The 19893-nt window shown below is 38.4% G+C and overlaps 1 protein-coding gene across 4 annotated transcripts in view; it reads left to right on the top strand.

The window, feature by feature from the left end:
• Positions 1–808: 808 nt before the first annotated feature.
• The window catches only part of LOC140633284 (ankyrin repeat domain-containing protein 26-like), a 114963-nt gene continuing 95878 nt past the window's right edge, over positions 809–19893 (top strand). The window contains exons 1-6 of one of the 4 annotated variants that reach the window (XM_072825607.1): positions 809–1234; positions 5602–5716; positions 5873–6046; positions 12906–13012; positions 16500–16570; positions 19198–19231. In XM_072825607.1, the coding sequence (XP_072681708.1) occupies positions 987–1234; positions 5602–5716; positions 5873–6046; positions 12906–13012; positions 16500–16570; positions 19198–19231 (749 nt within the window). In that variant the 5' untranslated portion in view covers positions 809–986. Of the gene's footprint in view, positions 1235–5601; positions 5717–5872; positions 6047–11893; positions 12086–12905; positions 13013–16499; positions 16571–19197; positions 19232–19893 lie in introns of those variants that run through there. The other 3 variants (XM_072825610.1, XM_072825608.1, XM_072825611.1) reach the window with 3 other exon arrangements.

The raw sequence follows: 19893 nt of genomic DNA, 5'->3' as shown, positions 1-19893 counted from the left end.
CTCTCTCTCTCTCTCTCCCACTCTCTCTCTCTCAAAAAGAAAAAAAAAAAATCTTAAATGTTGCACCACACTCCAAACTAAAACTTGGATTGAAGTTAAAGATTAAATTGGCGAATTACAGCAAAAAAATAAAAATAAAATGTAAACGTAAAGCTGGGCCAAAAGGGCCAAATGGGAGGGTTATGAGGCATGCAGAAACGGGTTTTCATTTCATCTAGGGAATGTGAATTGTTCTCCCCTTGTGAGCTTGCGCTTGATGATACACATTGCCACGTCTGACAATGAGAACAGTTTTCTGTTGGCTGCATCCGCTCCATTCCATGGAGACTGACAGGGGTCCCGAGGGATGTGGAAGAGGAATAAACTGAGGGAGAGCATTCGTTAGGGAAGTATTCTGGGGGAACGTGCTTTCATGCACTCTAGCCCTAGTCGTATATAAAGACTCCTTTTTTAAAAAAAGATTTTATTTTATTTCCGTATTCACGAGAGAGACAGAGGCAGAAACACAAGCAGAGGGAGAAGCAGGCTCCCTGCAGGGAGCCTGAGGTGGGACTTGATCCCAGAATCCGGGCTCAGGGCACTCAAACCCCGAGCCACTCAGGGCCCGGAAGACTACTTTTCCACACCCCAGAGTCTTTTGTAAATGTCCCATAACGCTCAGCCGCCCTGGCAACGTCTGAAGGGAAGCCAGCTCAGCCCACGAGGAATCCGGGGATTTGAGAGCTTGGGCTTTGCACATGCGCTTTGGGCACCCTTGGCCACCGGCCCTCTGTGCGCAGGCGCAGTGACGCAGTTTCTGAGGCGCGCAGGCGCATTTGTGTTTAGTAGCGTTGCTGGGTTACATTTGTTCTGTGTAGGAAGATTCTAAATCCTTGAGCTCAGTTGTTGGGACGTTGCCGCGAGGCCGGCTTGCCTTATTTCTAGCGCTAAGTGTTGAGCTGTAGAGGCGGCTAAAACCTGTGTCTGTGAAGCCTGAAAGCTTTGCGATGAAGAAAATGTTTAGCTTCAGGGGTAAGAGGGGCGAGCTGCCCTTGGGCTTCAACATCAGCCCGCGGAGGGCCGGCTCGCGGCGCCTGAATGGTACCAAACTCGCCAACCCGGGCCCCGGGTACCACATCCGAGTCGGAGATCTCAGAAAGATCCACAAAGCTGCCAGTGGGGGCAACGCAGCGAAAGTGCAGCGGATTCTGTTGCTGGGGATAAATGACTTGAATGATAGAGACAAGATGAACAGGTAATAGGGACTTCGCAGCTGGCGGGGAGGAGGCAGGGCGGACGGGGAGAGGCGCTCACCTTGCTGGCCTGAGTCTGGAGAGCTGAGCCCTGGGTGACCACCCAGGGCGCTTGGCCGTCTTTCTTCTGGTGGCCCCGCAGCACGTACCTAGGTCGTGGAACCTTACCTGGGGTCTACTCCGGCCCACGGAGCAACAAAACGTCTTCAGCTGCCTTCGGACCCGTTCATAACTATTAAGTTATGATAACTATTAAGTGACAGAGTTCAAGTAGGAATCAAACCCAGGTTGAGCTGCCTCCGTAGGGAGCACGTTACAGACAGTTTTGCCATGATTTAACGGATTTTCATAGTAGTAGAAACAAAATTAAGGGGACACCTGGGTGGCTGTGTGGGTGAGCATCTGCCTTTGGTTCAGGTCGTGATCCTGGGTCCTGAGAACCCCAGTCGGGTTCCTAGCCTGCGTCTCCCTCTGCCTATGTCTCTGCCTCTCTCTCTCTGTCTCTCATGAATAAATAAAATCCTAAAAGAGAAAAGAAATGAAATTAACTGTATATAGTAATTTATTTTTAATGGACATCTTCTTATACCAATGTTATTAAAAAGTGCATGTTGAGAGAAGTAATTCCCAGAATTGCTCAACATATAGACTGAGAATTATTTGAATACAGGGCAATATCTGACTTATATCTGTATACAGTTCATACCTATATTATTTTATGAGAGACCTTGGAAGGAGATTTTGAATTGGGAAGATGGTTCTGTCCGTGAATAGGAAGACTCATTTTTCTGAAAATGTGTACTTTTCCCGTGTTTATCAGTATTCCACAATGCAATAAAAACGTTATGGTTTTAAATTTTGAGCTTATACATGCTGTCTCTCTTTTTTCATTGTGATCAAATTAAAAAATTTTGGAATTATTCACTGTATTGTACACCTGAACCTAATGTAACACAATATGTCAACGAACTGGAACTAAAAGAAAAACTTAAAAAGAGAAAAATTTTATAGAATAGACAGATTTTCCCTTCTAGATATTAAAAATGTAGCTTAAATTTCCACAAATTATTCGTTTACTAATAGCTGAAAAGCCGGATGAATGAATGGAACAGAATAGAAAATGCCAAACATCTAAATATATGTTAAGACTTTATAACTTGATGCTGGTGAAAAGGTGAATCATTCATAGTGTTGATGATATATCTGCTATTTGAAGAAAACTAGCTAGAATTTTATCTCATAAAAATAAGTTCCAGATGGAATGCAGATTAAAAATGTTAAATATGCAAAATAAAGTACAAAAGAAGAAAACACAAATTCTTATATGCCCATTTCTTATGTTGGTGAAGACCATCCTAAGAATGACTTTAAAAGCAAGAATTCTGGAGGTTGATTTAGCCACATAAAAAATTAAAACCCTCTGTATATCATAAAATAATACTAACAAAATAAATGTGAATGTACTTGCAAAATATTTACGACATATGTGTATCAGATAAAAAAATATATCTTCAGGGATGCCTGGGTGGTTCAGCGATTGAGCATCTGCCTACGGACCAGGGCGTGAACCTGAGGTCCTGGGATCAAGTCCCACATTGGGCTCCCTGCATGGAGCCTTCTTCCCTCTCTGCCTGTGTCTCTGCCTCTCTCTCTGTGTCTCTCATGAATAAATAAAACTATTAAAATACATATATATTTATATATATTCATTTTACAGGGAATATTAAAGGAATGAAATAGGGGCCCCTGGATGGCTCAGTCAGTTGGCTTCTTTTGACTTCTTATCAGGTCATGATTTCTGGGTCCTGGAATTTAGCCCTGGGTCAGGCTTCCTGCCCAGTGGGTGTCTGCTTTTCCCTCGGCCTCTCCCCTCTGCTGGTGTGCTCTCGCTCTCTCTCTCTTTCTCAAATAAATAAATAAAATCTAAAAAAAAAAAAAAAAAAAGGAATAAAGTCCCATTTTCCATCTACAAGCTTTGTGAAGATAAAGAATGATGGTACTTATACTACTGTTTAAAGTTAAGTTGCCTTAACTTAAGCCATGACTTGAACCAATGGCAGATGCCTAACTGAGCCACTCAGGTGTCCCTCTTTCTAGTTAAAATTATTTGAGAGGTGGGGGAATGGTATTTTCTGACAACTTTTAGCCTCTTCGGGAGTAAGGGGAATGTTTTTATCTGTACCTGTAGATTTTATTATGCATACATTAAATATATCCACATGGTTTTTGTTATGTGCAGCTTTATAACATGTAATAAGTAAATGATAATTTTATTTTAGTTAAATCCTTATGCAAATAAAAACTAGTAAATATAAATGATATTGCAAAAGCTTATAGAATTTTAGTAGTATCCGTCTTCTGAAAAAATAAAAAATAGCAAATATAAATGATTATTCCTATTTCAAAATATTACTTTACTTTTAAAAGTTTTCTTTAAAAATATTGAACTCTCCTAGTGCCTGGTTGGCTCAATCAGTTGAACATCAATCAGACTCTTGATTTTGACTCTGGTCATGATCTCAGGTTTGTGGGGTTGAATCCCCTGTTGGGCTCCATGTTCAGTGGGAGACTGCTTGAGATTGTCTCCCTCTACCTCTGCCCTTCACCCCACTCATGCATTCTCTCTTTCTCAAATAGATAAATCTTTTAAAAATATTGAACTCCCCAAATGTTTGTATCTACCCTTTTAGTCCATCTATTTATCAAACAGAACCTAAACACAGGTTATGTAGCAGACATAATCTACTCAGATCTTTTCATTCTTAAAAAGACTTCATGTTGCCCAGTATGAGCAAGATGAGAAATTTTTTTTTTATTTTTTAAAAACTTTTATTTTTAAGTAATCTTTGTATAGAGAAATTAAGGACACATGCTCTACTGACTGAGACAGCCAGGCACTGCTAAGAGAAATTTTACTTTATTTTGTAACGTTTAAAGATTTATTTATTTTAAAAAGAGAGAGAGGGTCGTGGGAGAGTGGAGGGACAGAGAAGAGAGAGGATCTCAAGCAAACTCCACACTGAGCATGGAGCCTAATGTGGGACTCCATCTTATAACCTTGAGATCATCCTGAGCCAAAACCAAAGTTAGACATTAAACCAGCTGAGGCACCCAGGTGCCCCTAAGATAAGAAATTTAAAATTGAAGTATTAGGACTTAATCTCAACTGAAGCTTTTCCTTGGAACTTCCTGTCAAATGAAAACATTTCTGAAGATAGGAAATTGTAGAAGATAACCTTTACCTGCCTTTTTGAAATTTATAATAGTATTAAATATGAATATTTATAATTGGAAATACTTGATTTCTATAAATCTAAATATTTTCCATTAATTTAAATGTTTAATAAAATGAGCTGTCCCTGGTCATGAATCCTCAGTTTCTTTTGGCTTAAAGTTCTTTGAAAATCAAAATAAGAATTACTTTAAAAAAATTCTTAAAAAAAAAAAAATTCTTTTGTTATTTTAGTCCTCTTTTCCCATTAAGCTTTCAAGAACTAGAACTTTTTTTAGTTCTTGAAAAATAAAATGCTGACCATATGACTAGAAGTGCAATAGACCTGTTGTATATGCCATTATTTCATTTAAGGCACCATAGATTGTATGATGCCCCACTACATTATGTACCAAGGAGAAATTTTTTAAAATACTGCCATTTATAGTTGTAAGACATTTTGAATTATAAATTGCATTGCAACGTCAGAGATATTAAAAGGTGACAAAATGAGCATCTTGGAATCATTGAAATATAGTATTCTTGCTCATCCTTAAAACACAGCTGCAAAGAAGGCATAATTGGATCACTTTACCTAATTGAATGTTGTCTTTGTAAGTTGTAGTAGTAGTTATAATATTTCTCCTAGGAAGTATTCTAAACGCTGTACATAGTTCCCCATTTAAGGATCATGATGAGGTCTTGTGAGATAACTATGCTTTATTTTATTTATTATTATTGTTTAATAATGTCTATAACCAACATGGGGCTCGAACCTCTGGCCCCTGAGATTGAGTCACATGCTCTTCATAGTGAGCCAAACAGGAGACTCAACATAAGTATTTCTATGCCCATTTTGTGGATGAGGAAATTGTGAAAAAGCTAAGTGATAACTATTAAGTGACAGAGTTCAAGTAGGAATCAAACCCAGGTTGAGCTGCCTCCTGAGGTCATGCTCTTCCTAATCAGATAGGCTGCTCTTTTAATAGAGTGGTGAATAATCACTAATAAATATTGTACTTTCTTCAAAAGAAAACTAAATCTTTGTTTTGAAGTCATAAGAAAAACATGCTATTTAACATTTACAATTACATTAATTAATTGCATGTTTTGAAATAGTACACTGTAATTTCCTGACAAGCCCTTTCACTTTCACAGGACTGCTCTCCACTTGGCCTGTGCCAATGGCCATGTTGATGTGGTGACTATCCTGGTAGAGAGGAAATGCCAGCTCAACCTCCGTGATGATGAAAGTAGGACAGCTCTAATGAAGGTATGTGGTCACAGCTAAGTCTGCCTGAGATAGATTAGATTTAATTACTTGGAATGAACATTTGTTGCATTTAAACATAAGTTGTTGGTAAACCTGTGGCATGTTTAATTTAAATTCCCCCAAATTATATTCTGTTTCTTGGTGTAATACTGACAGGCTGTACAATGCCAAGAAGAGGCATGTGCAACTATTCTGCTGGAACACGGTGCTGATCCAAATCTTAAGGACAACAAGGGTAACACCGCTCTCCATTATGCAGCCTTTGGTGACAATGTATCAATAGCAGAGAAGCTGCTTTTACAGAATGCAGATATAGAGGCAAAAAACAAGGTACAGATCAACTTTATTTACAAAGTATTTGACACTATGAATATATTATATATTTAGCTGTAAAAGATTTTATTTTATATACACACACACACACAAACATACACACACACATACACATATATATATGTACACACAGATGCTGAATTTAATACATCAGGTCCTGTCATCATGGAAACAACTCCAAAACCAAGGCAGGGAGGCCTAGAAAAAAGTGATGCATATGTAAAAGGCAAAGTTCCATCTCCCAGCCCCCCTTCTACCCCAGGAAGGAAATCTTCCCGTTAGGGCCTGGGAGTAGATGGTGCCCTCAGAGCCCAGGATTGAAGGCCTAGAGGGGAGTGAGGTGATGATGGAGGCTGAGTACTGTGCAGAGGCTTAGGAAATGGGTGCTTCTGGGGATGAGTAGGAGACCGTGACCCAGAGGAGTAGCTTGGGTGAGTGTAAATGCGAGGAGAAAGCAGCAGGTTGTAATAGGCCGTGGGCACTCTAGGCCCTGAGGTTCAGAAGATGAGAGCAAGGGAATCAGGTCATGACATCCTACAGGTGGTATCTACTTGTGCTGGTAGCCACTCTGCCAGCCATGTACCACGGTGAGGCCTCCCATTCCAGAGAGTAGCTCCTGCTCAGCCTATGTAGTTCCTCAGTTGGGTGGTAGGTGGCCATGGGGAGCTGGTGATGACCACACTTGCTAGTCTCCCTGTGTTTTCATTGACGTGCATTGCCTTCAGTGGCTGCCCTTGCGGAAACACTGTTGTGTGCCATAGATAGGGTCAATTTCTCATATTTGGAAGCTCAAGCATTTACTGAATGATAATATTTGGAAATAACTGTCTAGGGTTTCACTTTAAATAATGATACTTTTTATTTTTAAATATTTTATTTATTTGAGAGAAAGAGAGCATGAGAGAGAGCAAACATGAGTAAGGAGGAAAGGCAGATGGAGGGAAGAAGAGGCCTTCCCACTGAGCAGGTAGCCTGAAGCACCGGGCTTGATCCCAGGATTAGGATCATGACCTAAGCCAAAGGTAGATGCTTAACCCTCTGAGCCACCCAGGCTCACAATGATCCTCATCCTTCCTTTTTTTTTCTTTTTAAAGATTTTATTTGTTTTAGAGGGAGTGAGTGGGGATATGCAAGCAGGAGGTGGTGAGGGAGAATCTGAAGTAGACTCTGCACTGAGCCTGACTCAGGGCTGGATCTTATGACTCAGATCATCACCTGAATCAAGACCAAGAATCATATACTTTTGGGTGCAATTGTAAATGGGACTGACTCCTTAATTTCTCTTTCTTCAGTCTCATTGTTAGTGTGTAAGAAATGCCACTGACTTCTGTGCATTGATTTTGTATCCTGCCACACTGCCAAATTGCTGTGTGAGTTCTAGCAATCTTGGGGTGGAGTCTTCTGGGTTTTCTATGTAGAGTATCATGTCATCAGTGAAGAGGGAGAGTTTAACTTCTTTGCCAATTTGAATGCCTTTTATTTCTTTTTGTTGCCTGATTGCTGAGGCTAGGACTTCTAGTACTATGTTGAATAGCAGTGGTGAGAGTGGACATCCCTGTCTTGTTCCTGATCTTAGGGGAAAGGCTTCCAGTGCTTCCCCATTGAGAATGATATTTGCTGTGGGCTTTTCGTAGATGGCTTTTAAGATACATAGGAATAAACCTAACCAAAGAGGTAAAGGATCTATACCCTAAAAACTACAGAACACTTCTGTAGTTCTCATCCCGTTCTGTAGTGCTCATCCTGTCAAGTGCCCCCCTCGGTGCCTGTCACCCATTCACCCCCACCCCCCGCCCTCCTCCCCTTCCACCACCCCTAGTTCGTGTCCCAGAGTTAGGAGTCTTTATGTTCTGTCTCCCTTTCTGATATTTCCCACACATTTCTTCTCCTTTCCCTTATATTCCCTTTCACTATTATTTATATTCCCCAAATGAATGAGAACATACAATGTTTGTCCTCCTCTGATTGACTTACTTCATTCAGCATAATACCCTCCAGTTCCATCCACCTGGAAGCAAATGGTGGGTATTTGTCGTTTCTAATGGCTGAGTAATATTCCATTGGATACATAAACCACGTCTTCTTTATCCATTCATCTTTCGATGGACGCCGAAGCTCCTTCCACAGTTTGGCTATTGTGGACATTGTTGCTATAAACATCGGGGTGCAGGTGTCCCGGCGTTTTGTTGCATCTGTATCTTTGGGGTAAATCCCCAGCAGTGCAATTGCTGGGTCGTAGGGCAGGTCTATTTTTAACTCTTTGAGGAACCTCCACACAGTTTTCCAGAGTGGCTGCACCAGTTCACATTCCCACCAACAGTGTAAGAGGGTTCCCTTTTCTCCACATCCTCTCCAACATTTCTGGTTTCCTGCCTTGTTACTTTTCCCCATTCTCACTGGTGTGAGGTGGTATCTCATTGTGGTTTTGATTTGTATTTCCCTGATGGCAAGTGATGCAGAGCATTTTCTCATGTGCATGTTGGCCATGTGTATGTCTTCCTCTGTGAGATTTCTGTTTATGTCTTTTGCCCATTTCATGATTGGATTGTTTGTTTCTTTGGTGTTGAGCTTAATAAGTTCTTTATAGATCTTGGAAACTAGCCCTTTATCTGATACGTCATTTGCCAATATCTTCTCCCATTCTGTAGGTTGTCTTTTAGTTTTGTTGACTGTATCCTTTGCTGTGCAAAAGCTTCTTATCTTGATGAAGTCCCAATAGTTCATTTTTGCTTTTGTTTCTCTTGTCTTCATGGATGTATCTTGCAAGAAGTTACTGTGGCCAAGTTCAAAAAGGGTGTTGCCTGTGTTCTCCTCTAGGATTTTGATGGAATCTTGTCTCACATTTAGATCTTTCATCCATTTTGAGTTTATCTTTGTGAATGGTGAAAGAGAGTGGTCTAGTTTCATTCTTCTGCATGTGGATGTGCAATTTTCCCAGCACCATTTATTGAAGAGACTGTCTTCCAATGGATAGTCTTTCCTCCTTTATCAAATATTAGCTGACCATAAAGTTCAGGGTCTACTTCTGGGTTCTCTATTCTGTTCCATTGATCTATGTGTCTGTTTTTGTGCCAGTACCACACTGTCTTGATGACCACAGCTTTGTAGTACAACCTGAACTCTGGCATTGTGATGCCCCCAGATATGGTTTTCTTTTTTAAAATTCCCCTGGCTATTCGGGGTCTTTTCTGATTCCACACAAATCTTAAAATAATTTGTTCTAACTCTCTGAAGAAAGTATTTTGATAGGGATTTCATTAAACGTGTAAATTGCCCTGGGTAACATTGACATTTTCACAATATTCATTCTTGCAATCCATGAGCATGGAATATTTTTCCATCTCTTTGTGTCTTCCTCAATTTCTTTCAGAAGTGTTCTATAGTGTTTAGGGTATAGATCCTTTACCTCTTTGGTTAGGTTTATTCCTAGGTATCTTATGCTTTTGGGTGCAATTGTAAATGGGATTGACTCCTTAATTTCTCTTTCTTCAGTCTCATTGTTCGTGTATAGAAATGCCATTGATTTCTGGGCATTGATTTTGTATCCTGCCATGCTACCAAATTGCTGTATGAGTTCTAGCAGTCTTGGGGTGGAGGCTTTTGGGTTTTCTATGTAGAGTATCATGTCATCGGCGAAGAGGGAGAGTTTGACTTCTTCTTTGCCAATTTGAATGCCTTTAATGTCTTTTTGTTGTCTGATTGCTGAGGCTAGGACTTCCAGTACTATGTTGAATAGCAGTGGTGAGAGTGGACATCCCTGTCTTGTTCCTGATCTTAGGGGAAAGGCTTCCAGTGCTTCCCCATTGAGAATGATATTTGCTGTGGGCTTTTCGTAGATGGCTTTTAAGATGTTGAGGAATATTCCCTCTATCCCTACACTCTGAAGAGTTTTGATCAGGAATGGATGCTGTATTTTGTCAAATGCTTTCTCTGCATCTAATGAGAGGATCATATGTTCTTGGTTTTTCTCTTGCTGATATGATGAATCACATTGATTGTTTTACAAGTGTTTGTTTATGGTATATGTTGATAAAGATTTCAAGATTTTCAGGATAATCCATATTAATTTATAATATATATTATGTATTTATGTTAATTTCTTAGAAATAGAATTTTCTTTTTCTTTTTCTTTTTTATTTCAATACTTTATTTATTTATTCATGAGCGACACAGAGAGAGGCAGAGACCTAGACAGGGAGGGGAAGCAGGCTCTCTGTGGGGACCCTGATGCAGGACTTGATCCCAAGACCCCAGGATCATGATATTCGACCACTGAGCCACCCAGGTCCCTCAGGAATGAATTTTCCAAATTAGACTTTATAAGTTGTTTTTTATATTCCTTTTGGAATATCTGCAAGCCATTTGTGGTTAATCCTGGTTCTAGTTGGCTAGATTATGCATATTGCAGATAGTATTATCTTCCTCCTTGGTATTATTCCCCAAAAATGCAAATAATTTAGTAGCTTTGATTATGCTAAAAATAATCTGTATAAATCAGTATTAGAATTTTTTGCTTTATTAAAATATTTTATTTAAATTCAATTTGCCAGTATATAAACACCCAGTGCTCATCCAGTATTAGAATTTTTATTGATTAAAAAAAAAGGAATTTTTATTGATAAGCCATTATATTTTTATTTCTGATTTACATTTTGCCTATAATATAAAATAATTATAAATAGCAATCATAGTGGAAACTAGAATACAAACAGGTTTTTTTTAGAAGTAGATATGCATTAGCGTCCCAGAATTATTATAATTGAGAATAAAATCTCATATCGACTTATTTTCCTTAGCGTAATATCCTAAGTCAGTCATAGAAAGACAATTATATAATCTCATTCACATGTGGAATTTAAGAAACAAAACAGGATCATAGAGGAAGAGATGAAAAAATAAAAAAAGATGGAGTGAGGGACAAAGCATAAGAGACTCTTAATTATAGGAACCAAACTGAGGGTCACTGGAGGGAGTAGGGTGGGAAAATGGGTTAACCGGGTGATGGACATTCGGAGGACACATGATGGAAGGAGCACTGGGTGTTACATAAGACTGATGAATCACTGACCTCTACCTCTGAAACTAATAATACACTATATGTTATTAACTGAATTTAAATTAAAAAGGTAAAATTTTAAAATCTCATATTGAGCTTTATAACAGCTAAGATAAAAATTAATCATTTTATAATAGAAATTTCAGGGACTACTTATTTATGGATCTATTGATTTATTTTTAAAATTTTATTTAAATTCAATTTGCCAGGGGATCCCTGGATGGCTCAGCAGTTTAGTGCCTGCCTTTGGCCCAGGGCGCGATCGTGGAGTCCCTGGATCAAGTCCCACGTCAGGCTCCCAGCAAGGAGCCTGCTTCTCCCTCCTCCTGTGTCTCTGCGTCTCTCTGTCACTCTCTCTATGTCTATCATAAATAAATAAATAAATCTTTAAAAAAATAAATAATTTCAATTTGCCAACATAAAGTATAAAACCCAGTGCTCATCTCATCATGTGCCTTCCTTAACCAAGGATTATTTTATTTAGTATTAAGCAATCAAAGTTCATTTGAATCTTGTTTCTTTTATTTTTATTTATTTTTATTTTTAATTTTTACAAAGATTTATGTATTTCAGAGAGAGAGCGCACACATGCACAGTCTTGTGGGGGTGGAGGAGGGGCAGAGGGAGAGAGTATCTTAAACAAACCTGGTGCTGAGCACCCAGGGGAGCCCAGAACCCAATGCAGGGTTTGATCCCACGATCCTGAGATCACCACCTGAAACAAAACCAAGAGTCCCTCAATTAGCTGCGCCAACCAGGTGCCCTGAAACCTCTCTCTTTTCATTCAGAGTCCATCTCCTTAGTGACTTATTTGGAGCAGAAGTGATTTATGTTGACATCTGAGCTCCCCATACCACTGATAGAACAGAATCAAGCAAGTTTGTACAACCTGGAGAAAACCTTCACTTTTATTGGAAAGTTCTTAAAACTATACCCCTGGGAACTCTTATTTCTCAAATATTAAGGTTTGCTACAAAAAGGTATTGTCAAATGGGGATAAGCAAATTTAGGACTTCTTTTCTGCTAGATATATAGTGCAGTTTTGTAATATTTCTCAAACACAAATGATCACTGAATCTTTCTTTTGGGGCACAGTATGTACCTTCTTGCAAGTATATATTCTTTGGAATATAAGAAACACAACTCCAGAGATATTCATTAAAATCAATAAAATACTTTAAGTATTTACTACTATGTTTTAGAGATTGGGGATACAGAGATAAAAAAAAAATAACCCCTTCCTTTGAGAAGCTCTTGGTTAAATGGGGTGAAATAAAATAACTAGAGTATACCATGATCTATATTGTGATAGAAGCAAAGATTCTTGGAACCAGGCAACGTTTGAAGTGAGTTTGTAGAATGACTGCCGTTCATCTGTTGAAGAGGTAGAGGTCTATTTTATTTTTTTAATTTTACTTTTTAAAATTTTTATTTTTTTGAGAGAAAATGAGCGAGCAGAAGAGAGAGCACAAGTGGAGGGGAGGGACAGAGGGAGAGGGAGAAGCTGGCTCCTTGCTGCAGAGGGAGTCCAAGGTGGGGCTCCATCCTGAGACCCTGGGATCATGACCTGAGCTCATGAGCTGAAGGCAGACACTTGACCAACTGAGCCACCCAGGCTCCCTGAGAAAGGAGTGTTCTAAAAAGAAGGAGAAGCTAGCAAAATCACAGAGGGATGAGAAGGAAGGGGCTATTTTTATTTCTTTCTATATGTTTAAGTTTAGAGGATCATTTAGAAGTTTTACAATTCAGTATGCAAATATGTAATTTTGTAAATTATAAGTTGTTTTTGCACTTTTACAGGATGACCTGACACCACTTTTAGTTGCTGTAAATGAAAACAAAGAGCAAATGGTGAAATTTTTAGTAGGAAAAGGAGCAAATATACTTGCAGTTGATAAGGTTAAAAGGTACAGTATTTTTTGTTATGTTTTTTTCTTTAAACCTTAACAATTTCTCAAGTTGGAAAGGTTAGCTTGGTAGCAAGAGGATTAATTTATAATTATGTGGTAAAAATGTCGGCATGAGATCAGTTAGGTAGAAAGCAATTATTCTGACAGGCCAACATGAAGAACAGTGTATAGCAGAATTCAGAATCCTTTGTAAAATTGATCGATGTCATTTGCAGTAGTTTTTTTGCCCTATGATTTTATATTAGCTAAAAGGGTTTCATATTAATATTAGTTTTATAGTGTAGACTCCCAACTTTTAGTTATTTTATAACACAATTTTGGACCTCTTAACCCTTTTATTAATGTTTTTTAAGTTCCTACTTCGTACTTTTCCTTAAAAGATGCATATTAAGCATTAATAGGAGTTGTTTTGTTTCTTGGATGACTCTTTGCATTATTACTTTTTGTGGAAGAATACTGATGTTGTTAGATGATCCTGAAGTGGTTAATTACCATTACCAGCTACTATGGGTTCATCAGTTTTTATTTTTCATGTCCTGTATGTTTTATTATTTTCATTTTTAATTGGTATCAGTAGAAGGATGAAAGAGAACTTTATTTGAATAGACTTTTACTTTAATGAGGAGAAATCATAGTTGGGTGATAAAGAGAAAAGAGATGGGCTTTAGATTCACAGAAGACTAGGTTTAATTCCTAGCTTGCCTCCTTGCTGGATATGTGACCTTGGAAACATTATTTACCATCACCAGATGCATTCATTTCCAGATATGAAGAAGAGGATAATAATATATTCTTCAAGGCTGGTTGTGTATAAACAATATTTTATATATATAGCATTTAATTTAGTGCCTACTACATGCTTAACTTAGCATCATTAACTGCAACTATGACTGTTTTATTAGTAGTAGTATTAATATTATTGTTTTAAACCTGTAAATAGCTTTTACACTGACCTGGCCTCCAGGTGGCTTGGAGGTACACTGTATCAGTTTAAGGAAGAAATGGGGAATATTTTTAAAATGACTTTATTTATTCATGAGAGACACACAGAGAGAGCTAGAGACACAGGCAGAGAGGGAGAAGCAGGCTCCATGCAGGGAGCTCGATGTGGGACTCAGGCCCTGAGCCAAAGGCAGAGACGCTCAACCTTTGAGCCACCTAGGTGTTGCAAAATGGAGAATTCTTTTTAAAAACCCTCACCTATTGAGACAAGTGATCTCAGCATAGTTTCTTGTTCATCAAAGGATTTTAAATTAGCAACTTCTAATATAATACTCATGTGGAACAATAGGCTTCTTTATTGTTCCTTCATCTTAGCCATGGGGGTAATTTTCAAAGATGAACACTTGAACATGTTAGTGGTCAATTCTGTAGCAACAAGTGAGATGTTACCCTGATAAAATATATCAAATTAGGTGCTTAAATACTCTGAGTTCTTAAGGATGAAGTTATCTTTCTGTTATTTTAGAACGGTCCTCAAGCTTGCTATAAAATATGATGTAAAAGATGAACCATGAAATATACTCAGGCTTCTCTTTAGAAAGGTTTCCTTAAGATGTATATGGATGGACTGCAGAAGAATATGCTATTATTAATAGTTTTAATATATAAGTGTTTACATTAAATGCTAGTCATTACTGTGCTACCTGCGTGGCTCAGCTGTTGAGCATCTGACTTGGACTCGGGGCGTGATCCCGGGGTCTGAGGATTGAGTCCCACATCTGGCTCCCTGCAAGGAGCCTGGTTCTCCCTCTGCCGATGTCTCTGCCTCCTCTCTCTCTGTAAGTCTGTCATGATTCAGTAAATAAAATTTTAAAATAAAGTGAAAATGACTTAAAAATGCTAGTTATTACTATACCAGGGTTTAAAATATGGTAAAATACTGTTACTTTCTATGTAACAGCTGAGAAGTTATAATTTGATTCAGGTAGTTTGGGGATGGCAGTGAGTTAGAGCCTATCATCACCCAGAAACAAAGCAAAAGGCTAGACTAGTTAGGAGTAGCAATGGGTGCAGGATTCTTTATGTCAGGACTCTTGAGACCTTTATCCTTAGGGATCCTCACTGTATCTGTTTCATTCCAACTATAACCCTTCTGCGTGGGGTACACATAATGTTACATCTGGGTGCTTTTAAAAAAGATTTTATTTATTTATTTGAGAGAGAGCACAAGTGAGGAGGTGCAGCGGAGAGAGAGGGAGAAGCCAACACTGCTGAGCTGGGAGCCTGACACAGGGCTAGATCCTGAGACCATGACCTGAGCCAAAGGCAGATGCTTAATCTACTGAGCCACCCAGGCACCTCATTATCTGTTTTTTCTAACTAGTTACCTGTGTCTTAAGATGTTCAGTTCAGTAGAAAACTCTATACTTTTCCTTGAGGGTTATGGCCTATACTTCCCCCCTTGAATTTTCCAAGAACATAAGGGCTTCCCTAATACCAGAGAGACATTCCTCCTTCATAAGCCATTTGGATGGAAAAAAGGACATGCTCATCATTCTGTGGTTTCCTTTGATTCTGTTCCTGCAGCATCACTATTGAAACTGGTTCTGCACTCTGATCATGATTGACTTTTACTCCCAGGATGCCCTTGCTGATCTTCATTCCTCAGTCCTCATGGTGATCCACACTTAGACTTCAAACTTACAACCTTTTTTAGTTTATTACATATGATTATGTGCTCCGCTGCTATTCCAAAGCACCGGCGTGCTGTTCTGGCAGCTGGGACTCCTGGCTTTAGCCCCATACACCCTTTCCTTCACACTCAAAAACCTTATGTGGAAACCATATGTTAGCCCAGACCTTCATGATGAATTATCCTTTGAGGATTTTGTTCGTCTTTTCTGCTAGCAGATTTTAGTTGTGACCATTCTAAGCTGTTAAAGACATTCAAATAATGCTACAGGAAGAGACTGGACTTTGCTTTCCCCCTTGTTCCTAGATCTATACCCCAAGCCTGCTTTAAATCCTGTGGAGTGCCTTTTCTTATTAGGTCATGGAAGGTCTCATATTGCCCTTCCCAGAGTAGTGGGCATCACCTTTCCTGAGAGGCCATGTTTTGGGTATAATATCTCATTAAATCCTCCTCTAACAACCTTGTAAACTAAGACAATAAGATTCCTATTTTAGAGGAAGACTTTGACTGGAAGAGAAGTGCCTGGTCCAAGAACAAATAGCTGTTGGTTATAGAGCTAGGACTTCAGGGTTTGAGACACTTTCCATTATGGCAAGCTCTTAGTTTACTGAGCTATAATGCCCTCAATTCATGACTAGTTGATCTTACTTTTGATTCTCCTTTAATTATAATTACATACTTAATAAAAGTTTTTAGAACTTATAAATTTTAAGTATCTATTGGGTAATTTAAGTTTTGATGTTAACTCTGATATTGTTTGAAATACTCAAGAATTTGGTACATTTGGTAAATGTCTTTCATATCAGTATTAAAAGAGTAACATTGTTTATCACTCTTTGTTATATGTAGCAGTCACCAACTAATTTCTGAACATAAAGAAGAAATGAAACCTGAAAATTCTTCACAAAGTCACAATCTAGGTATGACTTTTTAGAGTGAATTACATATGGTGGTCCTAACATAGATGAAGTCAGAGTAAGGAAGTTTTGATAATGAAAGAGCAATGAAAAAAAGAAAAGAAATCCAATGTGTAAATTGCATGGGTATTTTTTTCTTAATTTCTTTCTTAATAGTCTAGGATTCAGAATTATTTAAGAAGTTAATTGTAGGAAATATAAGATATGAGGCAATATTGTCTGAAAAAAATTCGTTATTTTAGTTTTTTAAAGATTTTATTGATTTATGCATAAGAGACACACAAAAAGAGGCAGAGACATAGGCAGAGGGAGAAGCAGGCTCCGTGCAGAAGCCCGATGTGGTACTCAATCCCAGAACCTTGGATCACAACTTGAGCCAAAGGCAGTTGCTCAACCACTGACCCACCCAGGTCCCTTATTATTAGTTTTGATACCTAAAATCCCACATAGTATCTTTGTGTAAATAAGGAAAAAAAGATTTTTAAGTTAGTATGTTTTATGTTTCCTCTATAAACATTATAAAAAATTATACTTCTTATAAAAATGGATCTTTTAATTTTTACAAGTAGATTTCACTTCGCAAATATTATTACATAGTGATTTGTCTCATTAAAAAGGAACTATCCTTAAAACTGGAACTCTGCAATACCCTGCTGGTACTTTATAGAAATGGCAAACAATAAGAACTGCAAAACTTAGTGTGCAGCAGTACCAATGAGGTTGTTTTTTTAAAATGTAACTATAGTACGGAAGCCTGTTGAGAAGTGAGAAGAGTACATTATTTTACATGTTATATCAACACAATCTCACTATTAGTAACTTCATTTCTCTTAAGTCAAAATGTGAATTGTTGACTTAATAAAGACAATGTTTTCTCCTGTTTGTTGAATAATACCATAATTTTGTAGGAATAAGATACTCTACTGCCATTAGTTAAAAGATTATCATCATAAATATTCAAATAGGGCAACTTGGGCTCAACAAATTATAATCAAAGCACAAAAATGGTTCCCAGTAACAAAGATGTTAACATTGCTTCCTAGATGTGGGGCCTAGTACATTGAATGGTTTGAAATGTGGGAAGAAACCTTTAAGTTAGTGGATCTCTATCACAGAAATTCTGTAGGTTGGCTTTGGTTTTGCGTGTTATAGGAAACAAAGATGAAATAGAGTTTTGGTCTTTAAAGGTGCTCATAATAGAATAGAGCTATCTTTGTGTTGTTGTTGGTTTTTTTTGTAAGATTTTTATTTATTTATTCATGAGGGAGAGAGAGAAAGAGGTAGAGACACAGGCAGAGGGAGAAGCAGGCTCCCGCAGGGACCCTGATGTGGGACTCAATCCCAGGATTATAGGATCATGCCCTAGGCCGAAGGCAGGTGCTAAACTGCTGAGCCACCCAGGGATCCCCTAGCAGGTGACTTCTAATAGTGACTATAATGGCGATACCTGGGTGGCTTAGTCAGTTAGGCATCAACCCTTGGTGGGTCAGGTATGATCTCATGAGATGAAGACACACATTGTGTTGGGCATTGGATTCTGTGCTCACTGGGGAGTTGGCTTGAAGATTCTCTTTCTTTGCCCCTCCCCTCCACTCTTATACCCTCACTTGCATGCATGCTATCACTAAAATAAATAAATAAATCTTTTTAAAAAAACCAAATAGGCACTAAAACAATAGGGACCAGAATTGTTTTGATGGTTCAGTGATGTCATCAGTATTCCAGTTGTATCCTTTTCAGCTTTCGGTTGGCAGTATTTTTTCTCTCCTTTCCTTTCCTTTTTTTTTTTTTTTTTTGTTTCTTGTTTTTTGTTTTTTGTTTTTAGATTTTATTTATTTATTCATGAGGGACACAGAGAGAGAGAGGTAGAGACACAGGCAGAGGGAGAAGCAGGCTCCATGCAGGGAGCCTGATGTGGGACTCAATCCCGGGACTATAGGATCACGCCCTAGGCGGAAGGCAGGTGCTGAACCGCTGAGCCACCCAGGGATCCCCAAGAAAATATTTTAAAAATAGTTTATTTATTTATTTGAGAGAGAGATAGACAGACAGCAGAAGTGAGGTGGGAGGGCAGAGGGAGAGAGAAAAGCAGACTCCCTGAGGGTCTCCACCCAGGACCCCAGGAGCATGGCCTCAGCTGAGCTGAACTTTGTGATGAGGTGTTTCATCCTGAACTTAACAGTCTCTACTGAAAAGCTGGAGAAGTTCCGCTGTGTTCCAGCCAAATATGTATAGTCTGTTTTAACTGCTCCTAGTAGTGGAAGTCCAGAAAACTCATACTGTTTAAGTTTGCCATTGTCACTTTATGATAATGACTCTGCTAATGATACCATTTCCTGTCAGTCTCATGGGGTTTGGTTACAATAATGGTCATTAGAAACATTCACTTGTAGGTATCACATTCTGATAACTAGAATTCTTTTCTTGAATTTGGTAAATATAGAGGAGAAAATGAGATTTCTTAATGCATTAACTGCCTACCAATAGTACAATTAATATCCACTGTGGTGTGGTTTCCAGGTATGGTCCAAAGGAATACTTTTCAACAAGTCATCATCGGTCTTACACTTTTAATATTCTGTATTTTTCTACTGTTGATTTAAAATGTTTTTTGCTGCTTTCTTTACTAGTGGATAAGAATTCTGAAGAAGACTCTTTAAGCAGGTAGGATTTTTATGGATTTTTAAAAATTATGTGTTAACTAAGGGAGTGCAGAGAAAAGCATTTGTTGAGTGTTCTCTTCTGGGCTAGACACTATATTATGTGCTTAATATGTGTTATATAGTCATTGCAATAGTTTCACCAAGTAGCTGTGCTGTTATAGCCTACTTTTTATTAACTAGTCAGCTGTGGTTCAGGGAGGTGGATTAATTGACCCAGGATTCCATAGTTAATGAGTAGCAGACCCATGATTTGACTGTTAGCCTGTGTGGCTCCCACATCCATTCCTTTGTCCTCAGCAGCACTGGAATTAGGATACAGATCTTAGATCAACTCAGAAAGTCGAATTTCACTATGTGTTAACTCTGATTTAGAGTTTTCCTAAGAACCAGGCTAGTCCAAGCATTTTCCTAATATATTGGACACAACTAGTAATAACTAGAGGTAATTATTGCAGTGGTAACTAGTTTCTTGTTTTTACTGTCAAAGATTTTGGAGTGGATCTCAGTTACCTATGGCCACAGTAAGCAAGCCCTTTTACATAAGCAAGCCCTAGTGTGGCGAGTTCTTAGATTTAGTGCCGTCTGCTCCCCTTGAGATGAATGATTTTTCTGAGAGTGAAGGATACGTAATCTAGGTATAGACCATGTTACATTAATTAAATG

Source organism: Canis lupus, chromosome 5, assembly GCF_048164855.1.
Source record: "Canis lupus baileyi chromosome 5, mCanLup2.hap1, whole genome shotgun sequence".
Classification (NCBI taxonomy): Eukaryota; Metazoa; Chordata; class Mammalia; order Carnivora; family Canidae; genus Canis; species Canis lupus.
The sequence above is the reverse complement of the archived record's forward strand: the minus strand, read 5'-3'. Positions and strand labels throughout refer to the sequence as shown.